Source organism: Oryzias latipes, chromosome 8, assembly GCF_002234675.1.
Source record: "Oryzias latipes chromosome 8, ASM223467v1".
Lineage (NCBI taxonomy): Eukaryota > Metazoa > Chordata > Actinopteri > Beloniformes > Adrianichthyidae > Oryzias > Oryzias latipes.
Genome location: NC_019866.2, coordinates 17,881,525 through 17,908,921, shown reverse-complemented (window position 1 = coordinate 17,908,921; position 27,397 = coordinate 17,881,525). Strand labels below are relative to the sequence as shown.

The 27,397-nt window shown below is 39.4% G+C and overlaps 3 protein-coding genes across 4 annotated transcripts; all 3 read right to left on the bottom strand.

The window, feature by feature from the left end:
- Positions 1–848: 848 nt before the first annotated feature.
- znf598 (zinc finger protein 598) lies at positions 849–13,247 on the bottom strand. Of its 2 annotated transcripts, XM_011478435.3 has the most exons (12): positions 12,987–13,247; positions 11,935–12,047; positions 9,964–10,093; positions 9,441–9,652; positions 9,141–9,358; positions 8,974–9,067; positions 8,651–8,841; positions 8,407–8,479; positions 6,953–7,824; positions 5,415–5,580; positions 1,885–2,032; positions 849–1,813 (listed from the first exon to the last, which is right to left on the bottom strand). In XM_011478435.3, the coding sequence occupies exons 1-12, from the start codon at positions 13,152–13,154 to the stop codon at positions 1,445–1,447; spliced, it is 2,754 nt and encodes a 917-aa protein (XP_011476737.1). In that variant the 5' UTR covers positions 13,155–13,247; the 3' UTR covers positions 849–1,444. The 2 variants fall into 2 exon arrangements, with proteins under 2 accessions (XP_011476737.1, XP_011476736.2); XM_011478434.3 differs by lacking the exons at positions 11,935–12,047; positions 12,987–13,247 and adding an exon at positions 10,472–10,598.
- A 3,448-nt stretch (positions 13,248–16,695) lies between these two features.
- Positions 16,696–21,289, bottom strand: LOC101166555 (peroxisomal membrane protein PMP34). The gene is made up of 9 exons (XM_023957711.1): positions 21,112–21,289; positions 20,650–20,710; positions 20,479–20,545; positions 20,210–20,361; positions 18,980–19,096; positions 18,589–18,737; positions 18,204–18,299; positions 18,013–18,098; positions 16,696–17,385 (listed from the first exon to the last, which is right to left on the bottom strand). The coding sequence occupies exons 1-9, from the start codon at positions 21,166–21,168 to the stop codon at positions 17,232–17,234; spliced, it is 939 nt and encodes a 312-aa protein (XP_023813479.1). The 5' UTR covers positions 21,169–21,289; the 3' UTR covers positions 16,696–17,231.
- Positions 21,290–22,738: 1,449 nt separating this feature from the next.
- Positions 22,739–24,823, bottom strand: rpusd1 (RNA pseudouridylate synthase domain containing 1). The gene is made up of 6 exons (XM_004071756.4): positions 24,719–24,823; positions 24,079–24,281; positions 23,883–24,006; positions 23,633–23,735; positions 23,443–23,544; positions 22,739–23,288 (listed from the first exon to the last, which is right to left on the bottom strand). Exons 2-6 carry the CDS (start codon positions 24,267–24,269, stop codon positions 22,894–22,896), a joined length of 915 nt encoding a protein of 304 aa, XP_004071804.1. The 5' UTR covers positions 24,270–24,281; positions 24,719–24,823; the 3' UTR covers positions 22,739–22,893.
- Between the last annotated feature and the right edge of the window lie 2,574 nt (positions 24,824–27,397).

Sequence of the window (27,397 nt, the reverse complement as noted above, 5' to 3'; positions counted from 1 at the left end):
TTCATTCGAGATTCATCTGTGAAAATTTCACGTAAAGACAACAACATTTTACATTTTTCTACGGATTTTCATGTATGATCAATTTTCATCTGGGAAATACACACGTAGTGGCTGTGTGACATTGCCTTCAGATATAATCTCTTAAACTATCATGTTTCATTACAGAAAAGCTTTATAATGTACTTTTATCTTCATTTTATTGTTTTTTGTTTTAAAGGTGCCACAATGATACTAGTGGTAAATTATAATTTTTTCATAATTGCTTTTTTTTCACAAGTTACTTTTAGCATCAGAGTCTGTATGTTTTCTAATTTTGGGTTGTTGTTGACTTCTTCGGATCTGGGCGCCATTCAAAGTGGCTTGCTCCTGCCAGCATTAGTGTGAGAAGCTCAGACTCCTAGTCAGAGTCTTTAAAGCTTACCTGATATGTAAAAAATAAAAATTAAAAATTTTTAAGCTCAGGCTCAACCAAGTCAAAGTTCATCAGTAAACTCAGGCCAAGTTAAACCTCCCTCTTGGTAACCACAGAGTGTACAAACAAGCCCCATAATTCCAATGAAATACTCAGCATTTACAATAATAAAAGGCACGTTAACATCGTTTTAAATTCAGTCTGACTGACGCCGTTGAACGTGTAATCACTGACCTGCTGTAACCAAACTGGTAGAAACAGTCATTCTCTTGAAATCTGTCTTTACTAATCACCTCAAATGAAATCAGACTGAGTGGATTTAACATATTCAAAGTCAATTTCTTTAGTATGGACAACTGCAAGAAATGTTGTACTGTATTAGCCATCAAGAGGACTCTTATCAAATGTCTTTGAAAAGAAAGAAAAAACAAAAGTCTGAATTTCATTGATTTTTTTTTATTTTACTTTTCATTTGAAATGTGCAGTGCAAGAGCCCTGATGAGCCTATCAATCAAAGAAAAACATTTCTGATGTTTAATTTGAAGACGAGAAGATTACAGGTAAATTTCAAGTATGAAACTGAAGTTTGTTCTGATTTCCAAACAGCTTCGTCCCCATCTGACGAGCTAACAATCTGTCCACTCAGAGAACGCAGGCCCGACAAGAAAAGTCGTGAAGATTTACACAGAGCATTTGAAAGGCTGATGGTTTTCTACTAAAGCAGCACCACTAGGACACATGCACTTTGTTCAAATGCTGATGTGTTGACTAATGAAAAAGCAAAATAAGACAGTTTCAGTTAAGGAGCAAAGTGCTGTAGGAGGAGACACCATTTGTAAGTGTCAAGTTGAAGCATCTGCAGGAGATGAGAAAAGATGGAGCCAACACCACCCACCTGTAAACCACACACACAAACCAATCCCTATGGTCCTTAGAGCACTAATGCCCCAAACCAGCGTCTTTCATCTTGAGAGACAGACCTTTAACCTCTTTGGGATTTGCCTGGAAACGGGCTGTTGCCCCCCATGTGCTTCATCTGATGATGCGACTAATTGACTGCAAGGAGGGGAATTCTTCATTTTCTGTGATGTGCAGGGTCTTATGGGAGTTAAAGTCCTTGGGGGCAAGTACCTGTCTGCAAGTGGGGCAAACCTGGCAGTCCAGTTCGGCTGCGGTGTTAGCCGCCGAATGGGGTGTGTGCCAGGCATTGTTCCTGTTCCTGTTTTTCCTTCCTCTGCCCGCCTGCCTCTCCACAGCCTTGCAGTCTGCGTGGGCTGTCAGCAGCTCCTGCTGCTTGGTGGTGTCGGGCAGTAGTACCAGCAGCTCGTTGAAGATCCTGTTGAAGTTGTCTCCGAGTAGGTCCTCGCAGCAGCAGTGGTACTGTGCCGCTGAGATCACACTCTAGACGCAGAATAAACGCAGAGATTAGGGGAGTGATCAAAGTGCACGGAGGCTTTTATCTGGGCTGGTACCTGTCTGAATTGAGCAGAGTAGTTTTTGAACTGGTTGAACTTGGACTCGTCGTTGTTGAGGTACTTTTTAATGGACTGGATGAGCTCCAGGTTCCTCTGCTGGAAGTCATCTGGGACCAGGTAACCACTGCTTAACGCCTTGGGAGCGCTGGAGATTGAACAGACATCATAACAGGGGTCTACAACTGTGACAACAATAAACACTTGATCTGTCTGTTTGTATTTTTTAGATTTGAGAGGGAACAATGGGTTTGACTGACAATCTCCTTTTGCCTTTGTTTCTGTGTTAAGGCCATACACAAAGGTCATATTGAGTTCATCATTCACTCTGCGTACACACTGATGTATGCAGATGTCTGTCGAGGGTTTCGGCAGACATCTTTATGTGAATTCTGTTTTGAATTGTTGAAAAAGGGTCCATTCAGGCAGCACTGTTACTGTGACCCCGCCCACCTGTGATAAATAATGCCACTTTTCCATGTCAGCCTTTAATGAACAGGCAATTCAAATCAATGCGCACCATAAAATGGTAAATGGCATGTACTTGTATTGCGCCATTTACCTTCCTCTAAGGCCCAAAGCGCTTTACAGACACACACACACATTCACACACACACACACACACACACACTGGTGACGGCTCTGCTGCCGAACACTGGCGCCTTTTTTAGTGACCTTCCACCAGAGGCAAGGAGGAGTTCCGTGCCTTGCCCAAGGACACTTTTACACATGTGCGGGTGTGGCAGGAACCGAACTTCCCTTCTGATCAGAGGTCGACCGCCTTATCGCTGCCCCACGTACCACAGAAGTTCTTGTTTCAAACAAACATAGTTGCAAAACTACTTTAACTTGATGTGACAGTGTGGCAGCGTCAGCTGGTGGTGGCATCCACACTGTTATTTATTTTATGTATAAGACTGTTTCCTGTGACCTTACCTGTGGACTAATGGAGATCAACGCCCAGTAGGAGGGGCTTATGGGTTAAAAGGAAGTATCACAGGAAGTGAAAATGGAGAGAGAGACAGGTGTCACGACCTGATGTGCCCTGCGTGGAGCAGTTGTAGTGCTCGGGTTCTTGAATAAATGAAAGAACGTTCCCACCTTGACTCCTCTGCATTATTTCCCGGCGGGACCCACGACACTTTGGCCTATTTTCCTTATGCATTATTGTTATGAAAGCTAAATGTGTTTATGAAAGCTATCTGACCTGCCCTTTGTGAATTAAATAAATTTCAGATATATTGAACATGTTTTTGTATTTTTTTTGTATTAGTTCACATCATAGTTGGTGATGTCACAGTTGTTAAGGAGAAAATTTTAACTTGGTACTTCATGTCATACACATTGCTGACCCCTGCAATGAGTTATATAGGCTAGAGCAATGAGTTATATCACTAGAGGAGACGTCACGTGGTTCCTCATGGGAGGAGAGCACCGCCATCGTGGTGATGTCAAGTCACTGCTGCAGTGCATGCATGTGAACACATTTTTGCAAAATACCAGTTCATTGTGCAGGTTTCAACTGCCAAAATCTGAGAAATGAGTCCACGAAGGAGGAAGGCATAACATTTCACAGGTATGTTCTATAATTTTTTTTCTTTTAATGCTGCAGGGCCTTCATTAATAGTACACATGTTGACATGCATGATGCTGCAGGGCTATTAGCAACATGTACGTATAATCTGCTGTCGACATAAATGTAAACTTTATTGTGTTAAACCTATATACAGTATACTAGGACTACGCTATTATAGTTATATAAATTTTTGTACATTTCTGATATTTCTGATAGCTAAGTGGGCCTTAGCTATCACAAGAGCTAACCCATATGGATCACTGTGGTACCAACTAGTAATACAGTCTGGATATGTTCAAAACATTTCGTGGAACCAGATTTTGATAAGACCGGCCAGACTGTTCGCTTGAAACTCGGCACCATACTATCTGTGTTACACCAAATTGATCATTCACATGAATCAGTAAATCTATTGTTTTTCTTTGTTTTTTGTTTTTTTCTTTATTAGGGTAAATCTGTTGATGACTTTTGGATTCATTGTTGACATTGATTCATTATTATTATTGATTTATTGTTATCATTTATTATTAACAATTGATTTATTATTATTGACTTATTGTTGGGCTTTTCTAAATAATTTAAATTCCATGTCAGAGGTCTAAAACTTCTACATTTTTAAAAAATATTTTTAAAAATTCTTTGTGATCATTTTTTTTATTTGTTAGAAGTCCTGCAACTATGCATTTTTCATTAAAGTTTGAGCTTTTAAGGCTAACTGTTTCTCTTATTTAGCAAGAACAAATGATGTATAAATATCAATTATATACATATATATTATATATTTATCTATATGTATAAATATATAGAAATAATAATATATATAAATTATATAAAAGCTACTTAGATGCCACTAAAGGCTATAGAAAGCATTATCATGTGGGCGCCGATGACCTCACCAAGATGGCGTCGCACTCTGCCACTGTCGGCCAGGGGTCCCAAGCGGGCGTGTCTCCTCTAGCGATATAACTCATTGGGCTAGAGTAGTTACACTAGCTTGTTGCGTAAGCAAAGGTTGGACACCATATTGGATAGGTGGAGATACCGGCTCACAGGTGTGCTACAACTGCATAGACAGCAGGGAAAACAAGATAGTGACTTTCCTTTACTGTCACAACAGTGAATTTTTAGGCTGATCTTGTAGTCTATTCAAAGTCAGTGGTAGCATTATACTTCAAAATATTTCCACGTTCTCTAGCAGGACCAATCTTTTTTGGTTTTTTGGAGGATTGCCTGCTGAATTGAAGCATATTACTAAGCAGAGAAAATGAAACTAACCAGGATTCCCTCAGTAGCGGCGAGCGAAGACCGCCAGGTGCACACCCTTCACAGCGGTGCGTCGCAACCAGCCTGACAAGCCCTGGCCGCCCCGTGTTTTACAGGGAAGGCCCCCAGAACCTCACTGCACCGGGACCGTGGACAGAAGTGCTCACTGCGACCTCTTTCCCGTCCACGGGGCCCCCCAGACTGGCACAACTGTTACCATATACATTGGGCACAAAGCTGTCTGCTGCGACGTTGGCTACCTACCGACCTGTTTTGAAACACAGACTGAGGAGTCTAACAGTGTGTGTAAATCTTAGTATGTCTGTAGATTTAAATAAAATCGCAACCATTTATTAGGTATGCATTGCATTATATATATATATGTCCTATATTATGCAGTAATTTTTCATAGAAAAGTTTCAAATGTCCATCTGTTGCACATTACTACCATGACATGAGTCTTATTTTTATGATAAGAGTTTTTTTCTTTTTAAAATCAGACCAAAATTAAGCATTTTATGGTCATTTTACTGTAACTGCTAAGCCTCGTCTTATTGTTTACAGACCTTTCCAATATGGCGTCGCTCTTTACGCATCTTGGGCTAGCATCTCTAGCCATATAACTCATTGGACCCCTGCATTAAAGCATTAGCTTAAACGACACATCAAGAGAAGTTTCAGATCTGCTGACCTGTTAACTGCAGAGGGTGCAACCTCCACCACATTGCTGTTGAGGGGGATTCCTGTGAAGCCTGGAGGCGGCTTTGGGGCAGCGATTCCCAAACCAGGTGGAGGTGGGGGCATTGGTAAGGCTGAGGGGGGCACGGAGGCTGTTAATGGGAAGGAGGCCCTGAAACCTGACAGAAGAAAACAAAACAAAACAGTTTGAGCTTCCACTTCTACTGAAAACCTGTGTAAGAATCAATAAAGCATCTTAAATATTTCTATTTACAGGGAAAACAGACAAGAGCTCCAAAAAGAGACTTAAAGCACTTTGCATCATGTAATAGGTTGGAAGTCCGCCAACGTCCACTATCTACTTTATCGAATCTGTTTTTTAAGCGATCAGCCTAAGGTTATGTTAAACATAACCCAGAAAAAAATAAATGCTACGACAATGGGCAACCTCTGGTCCCCAAATATGAGGGATGCTGTCCATTTCTGTGTTTGTTCTTTCAAAGAATAACGTTTCGCATGTTGTCGTTTACAAATTGAGAATTCATTAGCAATAAAAACCTGATGTCAGGTGAGTTTTATTGTGATGCGTTCACATCTAACGAGTCTGAAAACTTTATTTGGACAAACCAGATAGCAGAACTAGCAGAACATTAGAAGCAGCTAAAATCCGTGGTCTCCAACCTTTTACAGGTCACGTACTGGTTTAATGTCCATGTTGTCACGGTCCGGTCTGTACAGGGCTGAAGGTGGTGTCTTATTTATTTTTTCTGTCATCCAGTTTTCCTTAATTTGAGGATAAAGTTTATCTTCATCCTAAAATATCGGAAGCTGATTTAAATTTTATTAATACACTAGATTTCGCATTTAGATAAAATGTGATATTTTTCCTTAACCCGTAGCTCCTAAAGTAGAAGCTAAAATATCAGTCTCATCCGACAACTAGTATTTTCTAAATAGAATATGAAACTTAAATCCACTGTTTAAACAGCTTTATTACTCTGACAGTTGATTGCTCAATATTATGCATTAATATTATGGTGTGTGGTAACAACTGTTGTATTAAAATCCATTTTTGAAGTACAGACTCCTGTTTTGTCTGTTAAATGAAGATTTCTTTTATTTTGAAGTCAAAGCCTCTTCTGTTTCCTCACTGGCTCACTTTTCTGCAAAAAAGAAACTTTCCAAATAAATTAGTTTATTGTCAAACTTTGCTAGCTTGGGCTTTTTTAATTTAGCTGTCTGTGAAGCCGTTTTAAGAAAGAAGCAGATGAATTTTCAACACGTGACTGAGTGAGTGACCTGACATGCATCAAGAAAAAGTTTAAAAGAGAGTCAAGTAATTTTCCAAAATCTCCTTCAGACTCAATTATACATAAAATAAAAAGTTCTTATTTTTTCTCTGCGCCCAGGTACCAACTGACCGGTGCTGGTCCGGTTCCCACTGTCTTAAAGTGTTGATCACATTAGAGTTTATCAAATTATTTAGTATCAACAAATAAACAGATGGAAAAGAAAGATATTTATGAAATTATTTAAAGTTGTGAAGCTAACCTGGAGGTGGTTTCTTAGTCGCGAGGGCCGGGAATTCCTCCTCCTGGTCTGGGGGGGGTTCGGTGCTTGAGACTGGGATTAGTAGCGGGTTTTCTTTGCCAACACTCTGAGGCGGATCGGGATATCCATTTGCCAACCTGCTCATCTCTGCCGGGGCTGTAACGCTGGAGTTCGGTTTGTTCCGCGTTTTCTCTGGGAGGTTTTCCTTCTGGGCAGCTGTCTCCACAGAGATTGGATTCACATCAGCAGTCATGCCAGGAGCTGTGAACGCAGACGTAGAAGCAGCACCTGCATTCTTCTGCTTTTTCTTCTTGCTGTTTTTGGGTGCAGGGGAGTCTGCACTGGCAGTGGAGTTTGAAGGGGGGGCGTGGACAGTCGAGGATTTGCTGTTGTCGGTTTTGACAGTAAGAAGCGAGGAGATATCCAACATGGTGGGGACTGAGCGAAACTCCCGCTGTGTCATCCCACTGCTCTCATCATCAGAGAGAGAAGGAGAGTGGCGAGAAGCCGCTTTTATGTTCTCGCCGACTTTCTTTTTCTTGCGCGATGATACAGAGTTTGATGAAGAGAGGAGCTCAGGCCCAGAAGTTGATAATGAGACAGGAGGGGTGGGTCTGGAGAATGGCGGAGGATGAGTGATGGGTGCAGCTACAGCTGTATGGTTGGACCATGCAGAACTGGTGCTTGCCGCAGGTTTGCGGGGGCGGACTTTGGGAACAAGAGCGGGAAAATCCTCCTCTTGAAAAGATGAAGTCTTCCTGGGCTGGGCGGAGTAGGCGGGGGTCATCGGGGCTGAAACGGCAGCAGCGGAGAGACTGGGGTACTCCTCCTCCTTTAGGGTTGCAGCACCTCCCACAGAAGCAGGCTTCACACTAGGAGGGAAAAAAGCCAAATGTCATACTTTTTGCACAAAAATAAATAAGCCTCTGAGAGGTGGGCAGGGCCGATGGCATGGGGCAACCCTGCCCCCCTTTCAGTTATGAGAGCTTGCCATTTCCTCGTTCTCCCTCTAGCTTACAGCCCCTCACAATCCCAATTTAACATTTGGGGGTGCAACAAAAATGGCAAGCAATATTGGAGCCATCCAGTCGTACAGTTTTGATCCAGATGCCAGAGCCAGACTTCTCCCTCAATTCAGTAACTTAGCAACCACTGTTAGTTAAAACACCACACAGTTTTCCACACAAGAGTCTTCTACAAGTGGATGATGCAGCAGAGCAGGGAGCTTGTGGCCTGACCAATGTATTTTCTCCGTCACAAATACAATCTTTTTCCAACTGCATTTTTTTTGTCTGCTCCTGATTCACCACAATTTGAATAAAGAAATACTCAGAAATGCAACTTTAAAGTTTTCGTTTCCTTATATATGTCCCCAGTGATCAGAAAAATGCAACAACAACACCATGTTCAAAACACAATTTTCATCAGAGTGGGTCTTTAAGGCTGCAGTTTACCTGGGGATTAAAGCTGTGGCTCCTAAAACTGGAAACTCATCATCACCTGGATTGGAGCTTTTCAAAGTTTTCACTATCAAAAAAAAAATAAATTCAAATTTTAGAACAGCAGCTTCAGCACTATAATTTTAAGATGGCAATAACAAAGAAAGTTGTGTATTTCAATTAAATATTGGTAAAGTTGAATTAAAACTTAAAACAAAGCAGGCATTTTATCCTCGTTTATTTATTTATTTTGTTTTACCTGGAGGTCTGTTAACTGTCTTGTGTCCAGTGTTGGCTTTGGGCTCCTCTGGTTCTGTTCTGTCGACCCGGTCCTCCCTGCAGTGTTTGGGAGTGCTCCTCTCTTGCACTGCAGCTCTCTCCGCCTGCCTTCGCATTGCCATGGAGGCTCTCAGAGCAGCCTCCACCTGCCTGTCCTCCTCTTCTCTTTCTCTGCTCGGACAAAACGAGCAAAAATCGAATACAGAAACCAAAATGATCTTGAGATTTTGACTGACTAAATGAGATGACATTTAAACAATGGTTGAGTGGAACAGAATGACTGAAATGGTCATTTGAACTCACCTGGAGTACCTCCAGCTCTTCTGACCTCCTGGCGGCCTTCCTCTTCCTCCACGATTCTGCCTCATTTCCTCATAGTCCTCGCCTGTCAGCATACCTACATGGATGAACACGTTACCTTTATTGAGTCATTTTAGAAAGTTACACATGATGACAGCGTGGCAACCAACCTTCGTTCCTCCTTTGTTGTCTCGTGGCGTAGTTAAACTGCAGCTCGATCTGGCGGTTCTGCCGCGCCTCAGCTCTATTCTTGCTATGCGCTGCGGCCTTGTGGGCTTTGTAGTCGATCTCAGAGCGGAAGGCGTGAGTAAACTGTTCGGTGGCACACCGACCTTCCTCGCACAGATAGTGACTCTCCCTGAAGTGTTCGCTCAGATACTGGTAGTCACTGTGGACAAAAAAAAAGTTGTAATTTTGCATAAATAAAATCAGAAAGAGCAGAACGCGCAGCCTTTTCTTTAAATAAAAACCTGTAATATTCCTGAGAGCCATCGGCATCACAGAAATGGCAGAAATAGTGATCCCTGCGCAGGTGCTTCAGCAGCTCATCATTATCGAGGTAACGGTCATCACAGAATTTGCAGAGTGGGTGTCCTCGGTGGCTGGTGTCATCCGTGTCGCCATGAGCTCTGTGACGAGCGAGCTCCTTACGATTGTACCATTTCCGTTCGTGAGAAAAGATCTGGTGAGAAATCAGAATTTTTGGCTGAAGAGTTGAATAGGAAAAACTAAGAACTGATTTTTAAAGATGAGTAAAAGAAATGGACTTTTGAGAATGATCTAAATATAAAATATTTTATATTTTCCTGCAAATCTAAAGTCATGTTTGGTGCATCCAATAGAAAATGTTTTGTGATTCTTAGAATGTTGAAAATACCATGTAGTCAAATTTTGATGCTTTAAGATTTTCCAAAAACAAAAAGTTTTACCTAACATGTCAAAACTAACATAACCTCATCTTTAAGGTAGATATTTGACCCGGTAGAATTTTACCTTAAGATGTTTTGTGCAGAGTTTGCAGCAAAACAGCTCATGCTGCTTTCTCATGTGCTTCTCCAGCTCTTCAAACGTGCAGAAAATCTTGGGCTCGGGGCAGCGGGGGCATTCTGAGAACAACAGACGCCTGATTTTGGGGGAGCAGATAACAAAAGAAAAACTTCTGTTAAAATATAAAGATGTAAAAAGCTAAATGTATATTAAAGCAGCTGAGTAATAGTACAGAAGCTGTGATATATTGATTAGCAAAAACTGGAAAACATCAACAGGAACATTAAAATATGAATATTTAACAGGAACAACAAACAAACGTCTCTGAACTGACACTCTTGAGAGAATCATCTCTGTATGTGTCAAACACAAGGATGATTTCATCAAAGTCTTGTGTAAGGAACATTTGCCTGTCATTGAATCGTTCACTAAGATGTTTGACTGTCACCATGGTTGCTGGTTTCTTGGCCATCTACCATTCCATCTACCAAGGCTATCTTGTGACTTGGAGTACCTGGAATGATGCACATTCAATCTCTTGGCTGCTGCTCTTCCTGTAACACTTCTAGGCGACCTCGTAGGCGACTTGATAAGGAGGTGCATCAACTTTGATTTTTCCAGGCATGGCAGGATTGTACCATCTGCAGCAAAATGGGCTCTTGGTGTCAGAGTAAACTCATAGTTTCCAATGGCTTCTTTCTGGTTGATGTCTCTGCTGGACCTGGCGAGGACCATCAGTCTGCCATTCATGTCCTTGGTCTCTTTTAGATCCAGATTATAGTCTAGCAGTTTCACTGTAGTTTTATGTTTTGCAGACAGGAACATCTAGTTGTTCTCCTTCTTTACAGGTGCCCATATGCTGACATCTTCATTGATTTGCTCTGTAACATAGTCTTCATACAGTTTTTGACCAGTCACATCTGGATTCAAGATACTTGGTACATACTCATAAGGGATGTAAGCATGAATCCAATGTTGATTAACTTTTTTTTTTTAAGCAAGTGTCTATTCGCACGTAATTTTTGAAATACGTGCGGCCAGCCCTGAACTTTTTTCTTGACCTAGAACAGTGCTTCTCAATTAGTGGGGCGTGCCCCCATGCGTTGCCAGGGGGGACGCGTACTAGTAGCGGTTTTAGGCACAGAAAATACGGTCAATTGCCCGGGGCGCAAATTTAACGGGGGGCGGTGGCGGCAGCAACTCAGTGCTTGGAAAAAAGTTCTGCGCCACTATTGGTTTCCTATATCTGTTATATCTGAGTGTTTGTAACAGCCTAAAACCTGTGAAATGCCGTCCCAGCAGCTGCGCGCTCCTGTCTTTGAGAAGTGAGCGAGAAGGAAAAAGGGAGGGATAGTGCGGTCAGGCTGCGAGGTGGAACAGCGCACGGAGCACAGCCTCGATTGCACAACACCAGGATCATCTCCTGGTGTTGAGATTTTTTTCCCAGTCACTTTAAGCTTCTTTTCTGTTTTAGACTATAACAGGGTTTCTTTGCGGCAAAATAAAGTTAATATTTCTTGAAAGTGGATTTATATTGCTTTTTTCATTTGTTGATGTAAAAAGATACAATTTTAGGTATACCTACAGAATTTTTATAGATACTGATCTTATCTATAGTCAATGCGGCGAGTGGGGGCGCGAAACATTTTCGTTTTCCTTGCAAAAAATAATTGAGAAGCACTGAGCTAGAGGAAGGATTAAGGTTAGGATTAGAGTTGTGGTTAGGGTTAAACCACCAAATAGTACCAGAGCGCGCCTGTTTCTGCAGCTCACCGCTCCTCCAGAGGATGGATCAAATGGAGAGAACACATTTCACACACCTAGGTGTGTGACACATAATAGGACTTTAACTTTAAGATTAATTTTATATACATGCAACAACAACATGCAACCTTGGATGCTAACACATAATACTGAGAAAATTAACATCACTGTGTCAAGAAATCAACAAAAAGCAAAACAAGAGTCATCTCATACCTGTACTGTGAATAGATCATCTCGTCCCCAAAATAAATATCATATGTTTTTTCACAGGGGAAATTCTGATACGATAGAGACTGAAAAGCCTCCAGTTTTTTCACAAACACCACCTATAACAGAAAGAGACAAAGAAGATGGGAAAGGTCACTAGCAAACATACAAAGAATCCTACATCAGAAGCAAAATATCGTTCTTCAGATGTGCAATTTCTGTTAAAGGGCAGAATATAACTTGCTGGGTTTCTTGATTCAAATTTGCAATGGAATCGAGATCTGGATTTTGGATTATTATCATTCTACATACGCTTATAATGGATTTATAAATGTTCCAAGTATAAGTTATTTAAGGGTCTTTCTTTTAACATATCTGGGTTTTATGACTTTCCTATAGACCACGTGTAGCTCAAACTAATGTCAAACAGCTGACCGTTGGAGCACAGAAAAGCTCTCCTAGCAGCAAACAATCATAACCACTAACCGGAAGTTAGAATCCCTAGCAAATTAAAAGCCTTTCTATATAGATAGATGTGTGGGACATAATGTAAGACCTAGCGTTCATTTAACCTAAACGACAATATGGGTTTCTTATCAAAAATGTACATCCGATATGTGGCAAAATGGAATGATGTTTTCAATCCTGGTGGTTGAAAACATACCTTTACTTAGTACCTAGCCACGGGTTGACAAATTAAACAAACAAAATTATAAATTAGTTAGAAAGTTAAACAATAGTGTCCTTATAGAGAAAATACAGCAAATTACGCCGATTATTGTAGACTACTTTATGTTAAACACTGGACTGACACTGACAGTGGGATGGGATGTTAGCATTAGCTTGATTGGCTAAAGACTACGAAGATAAACTGTTACTTTGGTTTAACGAATGTATGGACCAACATTTCTCGTTGAATGAAAAGCTTTTGTTTTTAAACAGATGCTAACACCGAACTAACATTAGAGCTGTGATTCCCCCTTAAAAAAAGCACTACTCAGCTGTATGGCCTGTCTAGCTTAGTCGGACCTCGAGTTAAAGTAGAAGGGACCACGAACCTTGTCGAGCTCCTCCCGGCAGACAGCGCAGTATTTCTGCTCGCACAGCACCCTCATCTTCGTCGAGCAACGATAGCAAACTGGGTGATCACATTTTCCCAAAGCAAATATTTCAACGTCTTGACAACACAAGACACATGTCTTTTCTGGGTCTTTTGCTGGATCCATGTTGGTGATAAAGGCACAACTCAACGACTAAGGAAGTCCACAGCCGATGAAATGCTTACGTAATTACGACAGCGCGAACTATTGCCGGCTGACGCCGGCCGGGGCACGGACGACCTATAAACGATATGGACGTCACAAACTTACGGACACCGGATGTTGCTTTACCCCACCCTGTCATTATAGATCTACATAAAATATCTTGACTGATCCACGTGTGGAGTGAAGTGTGCCGTCCTGTGTTTGCTGACGGTGTAGTTTAAAAACGCTCACGTGTTTCTTTTTTACATCTAGGATTATAGAGAAAAATTATGCTCTGTTAGGTTCTTTATATGTGAATTTTTTTTTTACAAATCTTAAGAGTTTGCTGCAAAGACAATGTTATATGTTTTTATTCTAAATGCATTTTTTATGGGCAAGAACTTCATATTTAAAGACCCACTCCGATAAACAAAAATGGTGTTCAAACATGTTATTGTGGCATTTTTTCATTATGGAGGACATGCACCAAGAAAATTAAGCCTAAAATATAATTTGGGACTATTTCTTTATTTCTAAGAAATGTAAATGTGAGTCAGGAGCAAGTAAAAAAAAGTTGCTTGAAAAATATTGCATTTGAAGCTATTACGGCAATTAGAAGCTATTCGCACCATTCTGAGGCATCTGCTTCTTGCAAACCAACAGATCCATGTACATCTTTGTTGTCCTCGTGTGAGCTGGGATCTGGTTAAAAACTTTACGTCTGGATAGCTCCAATATTGCTCATTTTTGTTGCAATGTTCGATCAAGGTTGTGAGGGGCTGTAAGCTAGCAGAAGAACATGTAAACAGATGGATGATGGGAAATGAGCCCAGGCTTTCTCAGTGCCAACATTCCCACCCACAACTCCAAGGTCAAATAAACTCTTGCCTCTCTGCAGAAAGTATGTCCTAGAAAATGACACAGTTTTTTTTCCCATTTTGCCTGAAAACGGCATAATCACAATTAAAAGACACTGGTAAAACGTTTACAATAGATCAAAAGATGATTGGAGTGGTTCTTTGAGTAGATATTATTTGAGCTTGTGCTGGACAAGTGTACTCAGCCAACCTAACTACACACGGTATTCTTCTGTCTCATTGTTGTGTGCTGGTTTTGTCGAAAGGGGTAGAAGTAACCAGATTACAATTTGTATTCAGTAGTAATTTGGTATCTTCAAAGTCATGCCAATAACAAAATGAGTTTATGCTTTAAAAATCTTGTTAACCTTAATAAATGATGGGAATCTGCTTTGTTTAAGCATACAAATGATAATTAGTAAAAGCTGTTTAAAGACCCACTCTGATGAAAATTGTCTATCTAGCTAGGGTCCGTTTTTGTTTTTTTTTAACATTTTTTTAACAACTTTAGGCATTTTTCCTATGATGGTGGTCATATATTAAGAAAATTACGTTTAAAATGGCATGTTTAATGTATTAATTGTTGTGAATCAGGAGCAGACAAAAAAAATCTTTCAGAAAAATACAAACTCTCTTAAATGTGGTGTGCCTCAAGGTTCCTTGGCCCCTTGCTTTTTAAAACCCTTGTGCTATCCTAGGCACTTTAACATTGGGAGTTGGATCATCTAGACCAACTAGACAGTGCTCTGAACCTTTTTTCTTCAATGATTTGTGAACCTCACTGGTGTTCATGGATTACATGAAATTTTTCCACCTTTATTATCCACCTTTGTCATGGTAGGAATAACACGTCAATGTAAGGGTGGGGTCATCTAAGATAGCACAAGGGTTACCATGCTTCCTCTGGGGAATGTCATCAGAAGCCAAAACATCAGTTATCATAGCTATGCTGATGATACCCAGCTGTACATAGCTATCTAGCTAGGGTCCGCCCACCACTCTCTCTTGCTAATATGGAGATGCCAATGCATGCTTTTATCATCAGTAGAATTGATTATTGTAACACCCTGCTTGCTGGTTTTCAAAAACATTAAGAACCTTCAGCTCATCTCTGCTGCACGAGTTCTTACCAAGACCAGGAGGCGGCCTCACATCACCCCAATTTTAAAAAACCCTTTTGGCTCCCCATAGGCTTCAGGATCGATTTTAAGATACTTTAAACAATTTTTAAATGTCTTAACGGTCTCGTGCCTTCTTATTTATCAGATCTTGTAGTAAAATATTAACCCTCGCGGAACCTGAGATCCTCGGGCGCTGGTCTATTAACCATTCAACCTGTAAAAACCAAAACCAATGGAGAGGCCGCTTTTCAGCACTATGACCCCTGTTTGTGGAACAGTCTGCCAGAGGACCTGAGAGCCGCAGAGAGCATTAATGCTTTTAAGAAAAGGCTCAAGACCTATCTGTTTAACCGGGCTTTTAGCTAATTTTACTACTTTTATTATTTCTTTTTCTCATTTTATTTAAAATTTGTATTTATTTATCCATTTTATCCTGTTTTATGAATTTTAGGTTATCAATGATTTATTTTTATTTACTTGTTTTCAATGTTTTATTGTTTATTTGTTTATTGCTTTTATCAGTATGTTTTACTCTTTAATTCTCATTTTTATTTTTGCTTCATCAGTTGGATCTTCTCGCTCTGGGTCGGCTGCTGTTCAGCCGCTGCAGCTCTAGATGGGGGGCCTGCATTGCCGCCCTGCTGTGGTGGGGCTGGTCCCCGCCTGTGATGCTGCATTTTATGCAGCTTTTCACAGAGAGGGAGGTTCCAATTATTATTAGCGTTTCCAATGACAAACATTTGGTTCTCGTGCTCAGCCTATTTCCTATTTCTCATTGTCTTTCCCCATCAGTTAGGGGGTGGGAGGTGTGAAAGGGTTGGGGGGTTGTGTGTAGGTACGGGAGGGGGCTCTTTTAATTTTCGTGCTTGTTTTTATATATTTATTTTCTTTTGTTTTAAGGTAAAGCACTTTGTGTTATGCTTTCATAGGAAAAGTGCTATATAAATAAAGTTTTATTTAAATTGGTTTGCTGCGCACCAATAGTCCTGCCCACGATTCAAAAGCCAATTTCTAATAAACTATTGCCACTTTGCCGAAACTATGTCCTAGACAATGACAGGTTTTTTGTTTTGGGCTAAAAATGGCATAATCACAATTAAAAGACCACTGAGAATGCTTTTAATATAGATCAGAAGATGATGGTCTGATCTTGAAAGACAAGAGCAGCTGGATGAAGTGGTAAAATGTCCTTAAGAGGTTGTGGAAGCTGGAAAATCAGATTACTGTGTACATGTAAACCTGTAAAATGCTCCACTGGTAACCAGGTTTTCTCTAGGAACCAGCAGACAGAGACTGTGTGCAGTTGTAGATTCAGAGCATGTCCCATAGGTGGCAGCCTAAGATTATTGTAAAATGTTATGCTTGGAAGTCAGAGAATTTGAGACAAATAATGAAGAGCCTTGAGTGGGATGTCTTGCCCAGTGACACAGCGACGGTTGGCTGGGGATTGAGCCACTGCCCCTTCAGTCATGGCCGACTTGCTCAACCACCTGAGCCACTGCCGCTGTAATACTCATGTTTGATTCTATAATGAAAATTCTTTAGTTTCATTGCTTTTAATCTTTATTGGAACACTTTTAATATTCAATATTTGAACATTTGTGACTAAATAATTTATTTTACTTATGCTTTATTGTAACAAAACACCATCTCATCCCCCATGTTGGTAAATTTTATGCTCAAATCAATGTTTGCTGGGTTAGTCAGTAGCTAACACAGCAATTTCCTTTAAATTTAAGATAAACTAAGACAGGAAAGTGTTTTTATAAGTTTTAAGCAACTAATGATAGCACGTGTACGATAAAGGCCTGTAAGAAGATCACTGATGCTGCAACAGGTATAAAAAGAAGAAAGTATTCAACATTTTTTGTGTAATCATGTTTTTTTCACCTTTTTGTTAAAAAATTACAAATCAACTCAAGCATTAAAGAACAAACTCACTTAAAAAAAACAACAGTTTTTTTTACTATTAGGACCACAGGATTTGAATTTCGATCACAGGAATTTTAAGTAGATTTAAAACATTCATCACAGTTTTCCTTAAGTGGTCGAGTGTCCAGGATTACTGGGTGTCCCGACGACTAGCGTTTCTTGAGATGGCTGTTGCCGAGTCCCATGACTCTGAAGGTGAAGCTGACGATTTTCTCGTAGAGAAGAAACATGAGAGCAGCAGTCAACACGGTCTGCAGAAGTTTGGCTTCCAAGCCTTTAAATATGCCCAGAATGCCATGCTTCCTGCACAAGAAAGAAAAGGTTAAAACAGCAAATCCATATTAAACTGAAGCAATTTAAACTGCATGACAACAAGAAGCGAACAGTTAAGCAGAGCAGCCTTCTTTGAGCATCTGAAGGTATTCGCACTGGATGACTCTGATCTACAAAACTCTTTTTGATCTTGTCCCAACTTATAGCTTTTAATTCTGCTGCATCTTCTGCCTAGAACACCTTACAGACTGAAATGAAGGTGTCTAATTTTATTCCTCTCAATCTTAAAAAAAAAAAAGTCTTTGGAACAGCGCCTATGTTTCTGATATCACTATCTCTCTATATCTATTTATATATATATATATATATATATATATATATATATATATATATATATATTTATATATAATATGTCTTGTTAATAAATGTCAAATAAAAGACAATGTCTGCGGAAAAAAAGATGGGATTTGGGCAACACGTCAAAAACCATTAGCTCCACCTTCATTTGAATTTCCTGGGAAGTTCCTTACAGATGCAACTTCCCACAAGTGTTACACAACTTTCATCTTTGCTTTTTTCACTTTCCTTTTAAACCTCTGAAAAACAACTGAAAAAAAGGATGTCAACTGTATATCAGTCTAATTTGACGAAACCCACCTTGCTTTATTGACCAAAAGAGTCTTGATGGTCCTCAAACTGGACAATAGTTTGGATTTTTCTGTGGGTGTTCTGCACTGACCAAACTGTGTAAAAGCAACAAGAAAAACACACATTTGAGGGGAAAATAAACTTTTTGGTGAAATCTCTTTTTTTTTTCTTTTGACATAAAGACATTCACAGACACTTACCCTCAGAATGGACTGTACAGTTTGAAGTGGATATGTTACAGTAGTGGAAACAGCTTTGGCAATAGCCCCGATTACAAAAACCTCCAGGGATAAAAGCTTTGGGCAAAAGAAACAGACTTTATGACAAAAAAGATGTGGAGGATTCAAACACCCCTGCTAAAAAAGTAAGCAACATTCTTTCCCTCTTAACTGTAAGCACATGACAGTCTAGGACTATTACCGGTATTATGTTTCACCTGTGGTGCTCTAGTGTACCACAAAAATTGCTCCATACTTTCAAAAAGTAACAATAAATCTATGATCCACTCAAGGGATGAAGACTGAATATCATGTGTCTTCTTATCTACAAAACCTCAGAATGTTCAAATCCGTTTAAGCCACACACCTCCCTGGAAACCTCTCTTCTGAGCCACCTCTTCAGAGTTTCATAAATCATGAATTGGATGGCGGGGTTCAACACAAGCAGCAAAGAAGGGAAGGTGCCATTCCACAGTGCTCCAACGCCTTCCTCTTGGATGATTTGTGCAAATGCATCTGGACAAAGCCAAAAGTGCAATTTGAGAAATGGGTGAAAAAAAACACAAAAAAAACCTTCATGCCTATTGATGCAAGAATGTATCAAACACCTTTAGCTCCAAATTTACAGGTACTTTAATTTAGCCTCAACATGAAACCAAAAACATAAGTGAAATTTTACTTTTACATAACTGGTAATAAATTCAGGTGTCAAGGGATTAACAAATGTAAAGGAACTAATCTAGCAAACAACTTCTTACCCAGAATCCCAGAGTAGTTGGTGGGTCTTATGTCTGTGTTGCGAAACTTGGAACCCTGAAGCTTGAGCCTGGTATTCACCACCCACAGTGGGGTAGTGACCAGTACATTTACTACGCCTGGAGAGATAACATCAGTCAGGGCAAAGATTCACTGTGCTGCTGTAGATTTTCCAGTTTAACTCACAGCAACTTGTGGGTGAACATGTTCTCTGAAAACCTGACAATGACTCTTAAAAATGCAAATAATCAACTTTGAAAGGGCCTAAATCATTTTCTTAACCGGAAGTAAAATGACTCGATCTCTGAGGCACTGGTTGATCACCGCTAGCTCTGTGGAAAAGGTGTGTGTGTTAGTGGTGGGGGCGGTGCTGGGAGCGCAGACTTTTTCTGGAATGGGATGTTCCTCACTTTCATAAGTATAAATGTGAGAATCCACTTCCATGGATTGTGAGGGGCTGGTCCTCACAGTGCAGGTTTTTACTCTGAATATTTTTAAGGCAAACCTGCCACTCATTCTTCGAGAATTCCAACCCAAAGTAGCTTTTTGGAGCTCTTGTCATATTCAAAATCTGGCTCCAAGTTTTCAATAAATGGAGTTTTGTTGCCGAGAGCAAAGGTTGCTAAAAGAAAACTCAGAAATGGGCGAATGGTTTAAAATACCACTTTGGGGTTATTTTTGTGAGGAATTAACATTATAATACACTTAAAAGCTCAAAAAGTTGATTTAGCATCATATAAGCTCTTCATATGTTATGCATTGATGAAGTCAGGAAGGCATAAAAACTAGAGACACAGATATCAGTCTAGTCAGAGGCTACATTCAAATTCCCTCACTACTCCCCAATTTCGAAAAGACTTTATAGTGCAAGACTATCTAGTGTGCTGAATTTAACATATTTCAAACACATGCTTACTATTTACTTTTTTTAAAACAGCAAATGTGACATCACTGATTTGCCAAAGGAAGAACCTAATAAATTGTGGTGCATTGTGTTCTATATTGAAGTAGTGAGCATCGACACACAGTAGGTTTTTGCAGAGACTTCTGGGAAATTTCTAGGCAACTGGATTTTGGAATTGTGGATAGGGACACCCCAAAAAAATGTTGACCGCAATATATATTGCATTGGATTGTCAGGAAGTTCGGACACAACCTGAGACTCCAAGATTAAATGGAGTGGCGTTTCACCAAAGCTAGGTTTTTTAGGTTTTGTTCAGTGGCCATCTCACCTGCAGCGATGCCTGTGATCAGGTCAGTGCTGGACGTTGAAGGCCTTCCCTTCAGCAGGCTTGCTTTGAGGCAGTGATAGCAGTAGAAGTAGACAAAGTTGGAGCAACACAGGCTGCAGATGACAGGGAACCAGCCTCTATAGGGGGCTAGCCTGCAGACAAAACACAGACTTTTATTCACTTTTTAAATAATCTGTATTAGCCTATTACAGACACAAAACTTGTCTTAAGTTATCAGAATGACACACAGAGGACATTATTTCACTCACAAGCCTTCTTCTCTGACTATGTCTTTCAGAATAGCTAGAGTTGATTTGGCTTTCCTGTTTTCATCCACTAAAAACAAGCAAAGGACAAGCTGTTTTCATGAAAATGTTAGGTCTCAACTAACACAAATGCATCTACAGTCTTTGTAACGTAACATTTCTGCTGTTCCTTACCCTGAAGTCGCAGCCTGGTAGTATCAAGGGGGAAAAATAGTGTCATTGAAGCCACACTTCCCTAAAGCAAGGACAAAATTTAGTTAACTTCTTGAAATTCAGAAGAAATAAAGTTTGTGGACAAAATCAACATATAGTGCTTAAATAGCACAGGGAAATCAACTATAAAGAACTTTTATTAAAGAGAATTGAATTAATTGCCCAAATCAGACATTTACCATTCCAGTACTGACAAAAAAGTCATCTGTCAGCTTAATAGATTAACATAAAGTTACTTTCTCTTTTGTTACTTTTGTAACCCCACCCGCCTTTTGCAAAAATGTACAATTCATAGTTCTATGCTCCTTTCTGTGTTTGTCATGACATGCTCTGAATAAAGTATTTTAATAGGTCTGTACTCTGTTACAATACTGCAGTTAGTTGCATTGTGAAATCCAAGTCAAGCAGGTGACGCAAACTTACCACGGCTCCCGCTACAGCATGAACGAGGCTCTCGTACGAGAAAACTTCGGAAGCCATCGTCTCGGTGGTTTGTTTTAATACTAGGTCCTGCCCGGAGGAGCACAAATATAAATCGTCTTATTATGAGCGCATTTCTGGTGTTACTATGGCCGTTTCCGCTGTTAGCTTTATTGTTCGTACGTCATTTCCTTTTCTTTGGATTTGCATAACGGGTAATGTAGTTTGATGAAGAGTGCACGCGCAAACAAAACATTACATTTTTGGGGATGATAGCTCATAGCCAGTATTTTATGCACATGACGTGAATCCTTACTTGTTTTCTATTTATTGAGGTGTTTGTAAAATAGAATGAAAATGCAGGAAAAGTGTTCTAAATTAGCTTAGTTAGATGAAGCGTTAATAATTTTGCTACAACTTTATATAATTTTAGGTGGTAAAAGTAAAATTGCTCTTAACACAGTTTTGAAATATATATTATGGATACAGACAGGATTTTATAAGTATTTAAACAACTCTAAATTAAAATGGTTACGAAAACAATTAAAAATAACAATTGTATTTAACCCATTTTTGGTTCATATTTAATGCAACAATTACACTTACTGCAGGTTTTCAGTTTAAATGTGTAATAGCAATTTTTACTAATACTTAGTAAGCCGGGAACGTTTTGGGCCGGTTTTACAATGTACTGTACTTATTTATCTTCAAAACAGTTTTTTGTGGCATTACTTGATATACATCTTTTTAGTACAACCTCAGCTTCTATTTTACAGATTTTTTTATTATATTACACAATGTTTCCCAATGAACCTTAAAGTGTCTAAAAAAACATTTTATGCTGCAAAAATCACAGGTGAGATCAAGCAGTTTTTGTTTTATAACAAAAAGATCAAACATGTAGAGTCAAAACAAATATCAACAAAAAAGCAAGGACGAGGTCAACACAAAGAAACAAAAAAAACAGGCAAAGCTCCACTCAAACGTTCCATGGATTTCTAATGACAATAAGGTATCATAACTCTTGTTTTGTTTGTTTTAAACCAAATATTTTAAAGCTAAAAATGTTTTGAAATATTCACGATAAATTTTGAATAGAAACAAAACTATTCATACTGTTCTTTTTTTTTTGCAATCGATTGGACAAACTGATAGAGGTGTGCATCTGTGATCGGGAGGAGAACTGTGTTGCAGAAGAGGATGAGGGCCTTAACTCAAAGCATACTGGACAATCCCAGACATCCCCTTCGCAACACGATGTCTGAACAGAGGAGCACATGGAGTAAAAGGCTCCTTTCACTGCGCTGCAGGACAGAACGCTTTAGAAACTCATTTGTCCCTTCAGCTATCAGGCTGTTTAATGAACATGCCTTATATAAACTGAAATTTTATTAACTGTCATTTTATTGTTATTTATTGTGTGTGTTTTGCTGCTGGACACCTGAATTTCTCCCTTGGGAGATTAATAAAGTTTCTATCTATCTATCTATTATTTTTGCTTCAATACTTTACAGTGAGGCTTGGTAGATGCTAAACCAAGCAGGGCACATGGTAATAAAAAGTGCATAAATTATTGTCACACATGCTTTTTCTTCTTTTAAAAGTTTAATAAGCTTGTGAGAGAAAATTAGACACCTATAAGGTAGTTGGAATTTTTGTAAACATGATGGAGTTGGTCCCCCACACAGTATGTGAGCATATATGAACATGGCATATATGTTCCTTCACTTTATGCAAGGACAGATAAAATAAAAAAGAAAATAAATAAAAGACCTTGCCGTCCCATCAGTCCACAGCCCATTCACTCAACCACTGCTGACATATCCTCCTTTGCTCTTCACTCTCTTCAATGCTCTCATCCTTCTTCAGTTTTATTTCTCCCTTCTCTATTTCTACCAAACCTTTATCCTCTTTTTTAGTCTTTCTGTTTTCCAACAAAGCCTCCACTGTGGGTGTCAGTGTCCGTAATGAGCGCTGCGGGAGCCATTTTGGGTCAACTGTTGGGACAAAAGGGTCTCCGGCAGTAACCAGCAGAGGATCTGGTTCCAGGGGAATGTGAAGGAGGTGAGCATGCAACATCATTCTGTACGGCGAGTTATCAGTCCCCAAGCTGTAGGTAAAGTCCCCAACAATGGAGTGGCCAATAGCGCTGCAGTGAACCCTCAGCTGGTGGGTTCGACCTGAGACAGGCAGAAGACAAAAAATATATTTTCCAATTTTGTAAAAACATTTCTGTGGATTCAACAAAGCACATCTAGTTTCTGTGAAATCATTAAAAAAGATTGAATAAAATATCAACTTATTATGATTTTACATTAAAGGTAGTTTAATTACCAGTGAGTGGCTGCAGCAACACCTTAGTGACAGGATCTCCATCATACAACCCATACTCCAAGACTGTAAGCTTTGTTTCCGATGGTTTAGGATTCTCACAGCCTGCCATGGTGCGACAGGGTAACTTAAAGCAAATGTGCTGCACAGCATTATAAACTTTAAAAATGTCAGTCACACCGGAAACATTTACCTTCAGATCCCTCAATAAGCATCATATGCTTTTTTCCTTCTGTGCTATTTTTGCCAATTGAGAAGCGTATAGTTTGTGTGGTTTCTTCTACCGTCCCACGGACCTGAGCACCAGAAAAATGTCAAGATAAGTAATAACAATTCTTAAATAAAAACTCATAATGCAGTCTGAAAATGAAATATATAACTATATATTAAATTGATGTTAAATTGTAATATTATTGCATGCAGGCAACCACTGCACTCAGTACCAGAGCGAGGTAGGCTTTGGTGACAGTCCGATCTTTAAAACAGCGATAAGCTCGACCAGCAGCAGCCTTGTTAAGTGCAACACAAAGAGCCCCACTGGTGGAGAAATCCAACTGATGACAGAACCTGTCGTAAAAACATCAAAAATAATGAAAATGTAGCTTGTGATGCTAAACACATTGAAAAAAATGCATTTACCTGAATCCATAGTAAGTGCTGGGGTCGGCCAGATCAGGAAAGTGGTGCTGAAGTTGTGCCTGCACTGTCAGTTTCTCATACCACATCTTACTGTCTATGCGAATGTCCCAGTGTTTGTCTAATACAAGAAAATCTTTACTGTGGTGCAGAACATGCAGGTTCTCGATGCTTGCAGGTTCTGTGGTCATCATGTCTCAACAGCTCTGTTGGGAGAGAAAACAACGCTCATTTTAGAAAATATACTAAATACAACATTGTTCAAAAAGATATAAAGCACAATCCAAAAGGTTTTCATCGTTAAAAAAAACTCCATAATTTTGAAAACATTAGTATTAGTATATTAATTCTACACACACAACATTGTTAACATTTAAACACAAATTATTTTTTAACTATATGTTTGAACCCCAGAAAATCCAGCTGTCACGCTTCCTTTGTGCTCCTAAGATGATTTTTGTAACAAGAAAGAATTAGCAAGATATAAGTAAAGCATGACAACACAACGCACGGGCTAAAATACGTAGCTTATCAGTCCGTTTCTATCTGTTACTATAAGGCAACACGATACATTCCTATTTGAAATTTATTTGACTATTTCATAGTTTTATTATTATTATTTTTTAAATAGGGCATAACTTACCTGCAAAATTTTAAGACGCAAGCTCAGAAATTGTAGACAAACCTGAAGGCTTCAAAATGCGCAGGCGCAGAGCGTTCACAAAGTTTTTTTTTTTTGAAGCAGGGTGACGGTGAGAACACTGCCACTAACTGGTGTGGAGGTCAAAATACATCAGCATTTGATCTCAAATCTTTTAAGCACAAATACTACATATTTTTTAAATAAATGAAAACATCTTACTGGTAACTGTATAACATTTTTACTTATGTTCTCAGTTTTTTTGACATCTTTTTAAAATCGTTTTAAAGAAAGGGGTTTTTGCTACCCATTCACTCTTTTATGTTGTGTTGTGCAAGGGTTGGGCATATTTGTCATTACAGACACGACATTTTGCCTGTTATGTTTCATATTTGCATATACACAACCCATTGTTCCGCAGTTTCTCATATAAAATAAAAAAAACAATGATTAAACATTACAAAAGGAGTGTAGGCTACTCAAAAAACAATAGGAAAGATCATCTGAGGTGTATCAGAATTAAATAAACATCGGGCCCTTACCAAAAAGTAGTCTTTGCAAGTATACTACAAGTTTGCTTAAAAGCAAGACAGTATACTTGATTGTATTTTGTCAACTTAAAATTTCCCAATGTAGTTTAAAAAAGTGTTCCGTTAGTTTGTTTCCCAAGCTACACATTCATGGTCTATAGTATACTTGTCATACCTATACTCAAGTATACTTAATAAAATAAACTTCAGGTGCTTTTTGCTAAGGGGTGTGGAGATCAGAGCACTAACAGTCAGACAATTTGTGCCCAGTTATCAAATCAGGAATAGTTCTCAAATCCGTTTTTTTTTCAGTTTCTGTTTCCATAAATTTCCCAGACAGTTCAAAGCTGACACAAGGAGTGATTACTGGAAACACAATGTGCTGAACATAGGTGAATAATATCCCAGCTTTTCCATGGAATAATCCTTGACTGCAGCCAGGTGTGACTTAGAGGTAAGATGATTAGGAATGGTTACATAAGTCATATTTCATAACTCAGCCACTGTTGAATTTCCCAGAACACAGTATGTCAGAGGAAAACCTAGATGTGCTGTTGTGTCTCCGCAGTTGATTTTCTGGTTATTGTTGCGCAACATGTCATAGAACTGAGTGACGGATTGCCAATCCACTGCTTTGCGTGCAAACTCACAGACAAAGATGGGATGGGAATCAAAAATGATACCATCAGATGGTTGAGGGTGCAGATGAAGAGAGGACCAGTAGATACAGCACAAAGATGCAGGTATTCCTGAAGTTGTTTTCCTAATAGGAAGAATTTGCTTTTTGAGCAAATTTGGATTTCAAGTTTTTTGGACCCTCAAGTGCAACAATTTTGGAGAACCTGGTCAAGTGATATTTGTTGTTTTATGTTTTTCTTCTCAGTGAAGAAAGAGCCATCTCTACTTTTGACCTTTTTGTTTTTTGTTGCATTGAAGAAACTTTCCTCAAATCAAGTGCAAAGTATTTTTCCCAGGATGCACAGCACCACGTTCATGCAGGCTCGATGTGATGAGCCTTTAACAGCGTCGGACTGCTGCCTCCCTCTACTGCTGGCCTTGCTGACGCTGGCCCTCTTGTACTCCTTCCTGTATCTGCCGGCCACAGCCCAGAGAGCCCTGCTGGAGCAGGCACTCAACTCCAACAACACCACGGCTTTGCTTCACAAATGACTGGAGTGGACAGACAAATGCAGACAAACATCATATACCATCTCACATTGTGTTTACATCCCCTCTTTGTTCTGCTCCTGTTCAGTTTTCTTCATGTTGTGGTGAACATTGGCTTGCTTGGAGAAGTTTCTTGTATTTTTAAAGTGGCAGCTGGTAAGAAAATCATTGACTTTGCTGGTTTAGACACAGCACTTCACCGCAGAGAAGAAGCATTCTGCATTTCTGTCATTGCTTCAAAATCCACTTAACTTACTGTTCAAACATGCATTTGAAACACCCTCTTTTTCACCTGATAATCATAAACGTGGATATGTTTTTTTCCCCTTTTGACTATTATTCAATCAAAACCAACAAAAATATAATTTGTGTTTTGTCCTTTTTGTGCTTCCTGTGCATTTTTAAGCCCGTTTTTGATTTTATTTTGAAATGCTTCTCTGGTTAGAACATAGAAAAGCTTCTTCATTTTTCCCTTGTGCTATCCTAGGCACTTTAACATTGGGAGTGAGGTCATCGAGACCCCACAAGACAGTGCGCTGAACTTTTTTCTTCACTGATTTGTGGTCTTCACTGGTTTCCAATGAAATCCTCTCCACCTTTGTCATGGTAGGGGGAACACATGGTCATCTTGACCCCATAGGATAACACAAGGGTTAACCCCACATCTTAAAAAAATAAAACCATGCTGTTGTCAAAACCAATAAACAACCAATATGTCAAAGTGGGGCTGAGGGATTCAAGCATCAGCCACATGCCTTTAATCCCCTGGCACCGCTTCACAAATTATGCAATTCAAATCCCATTAAATACAGCTCATCTTCTCATATTTAAGGTTGCTTGGACAGTATTAGCACTGAGTTATGTGAGCATATGGTGGACTTATCTGACCCCCATTCTCATGGGAAACATTTAATGTTTTGACAAAAACGTGTTGCTATTTCATCCTTCCTGTGCTATTAAATGATTTAAAACATTGAATAAAATT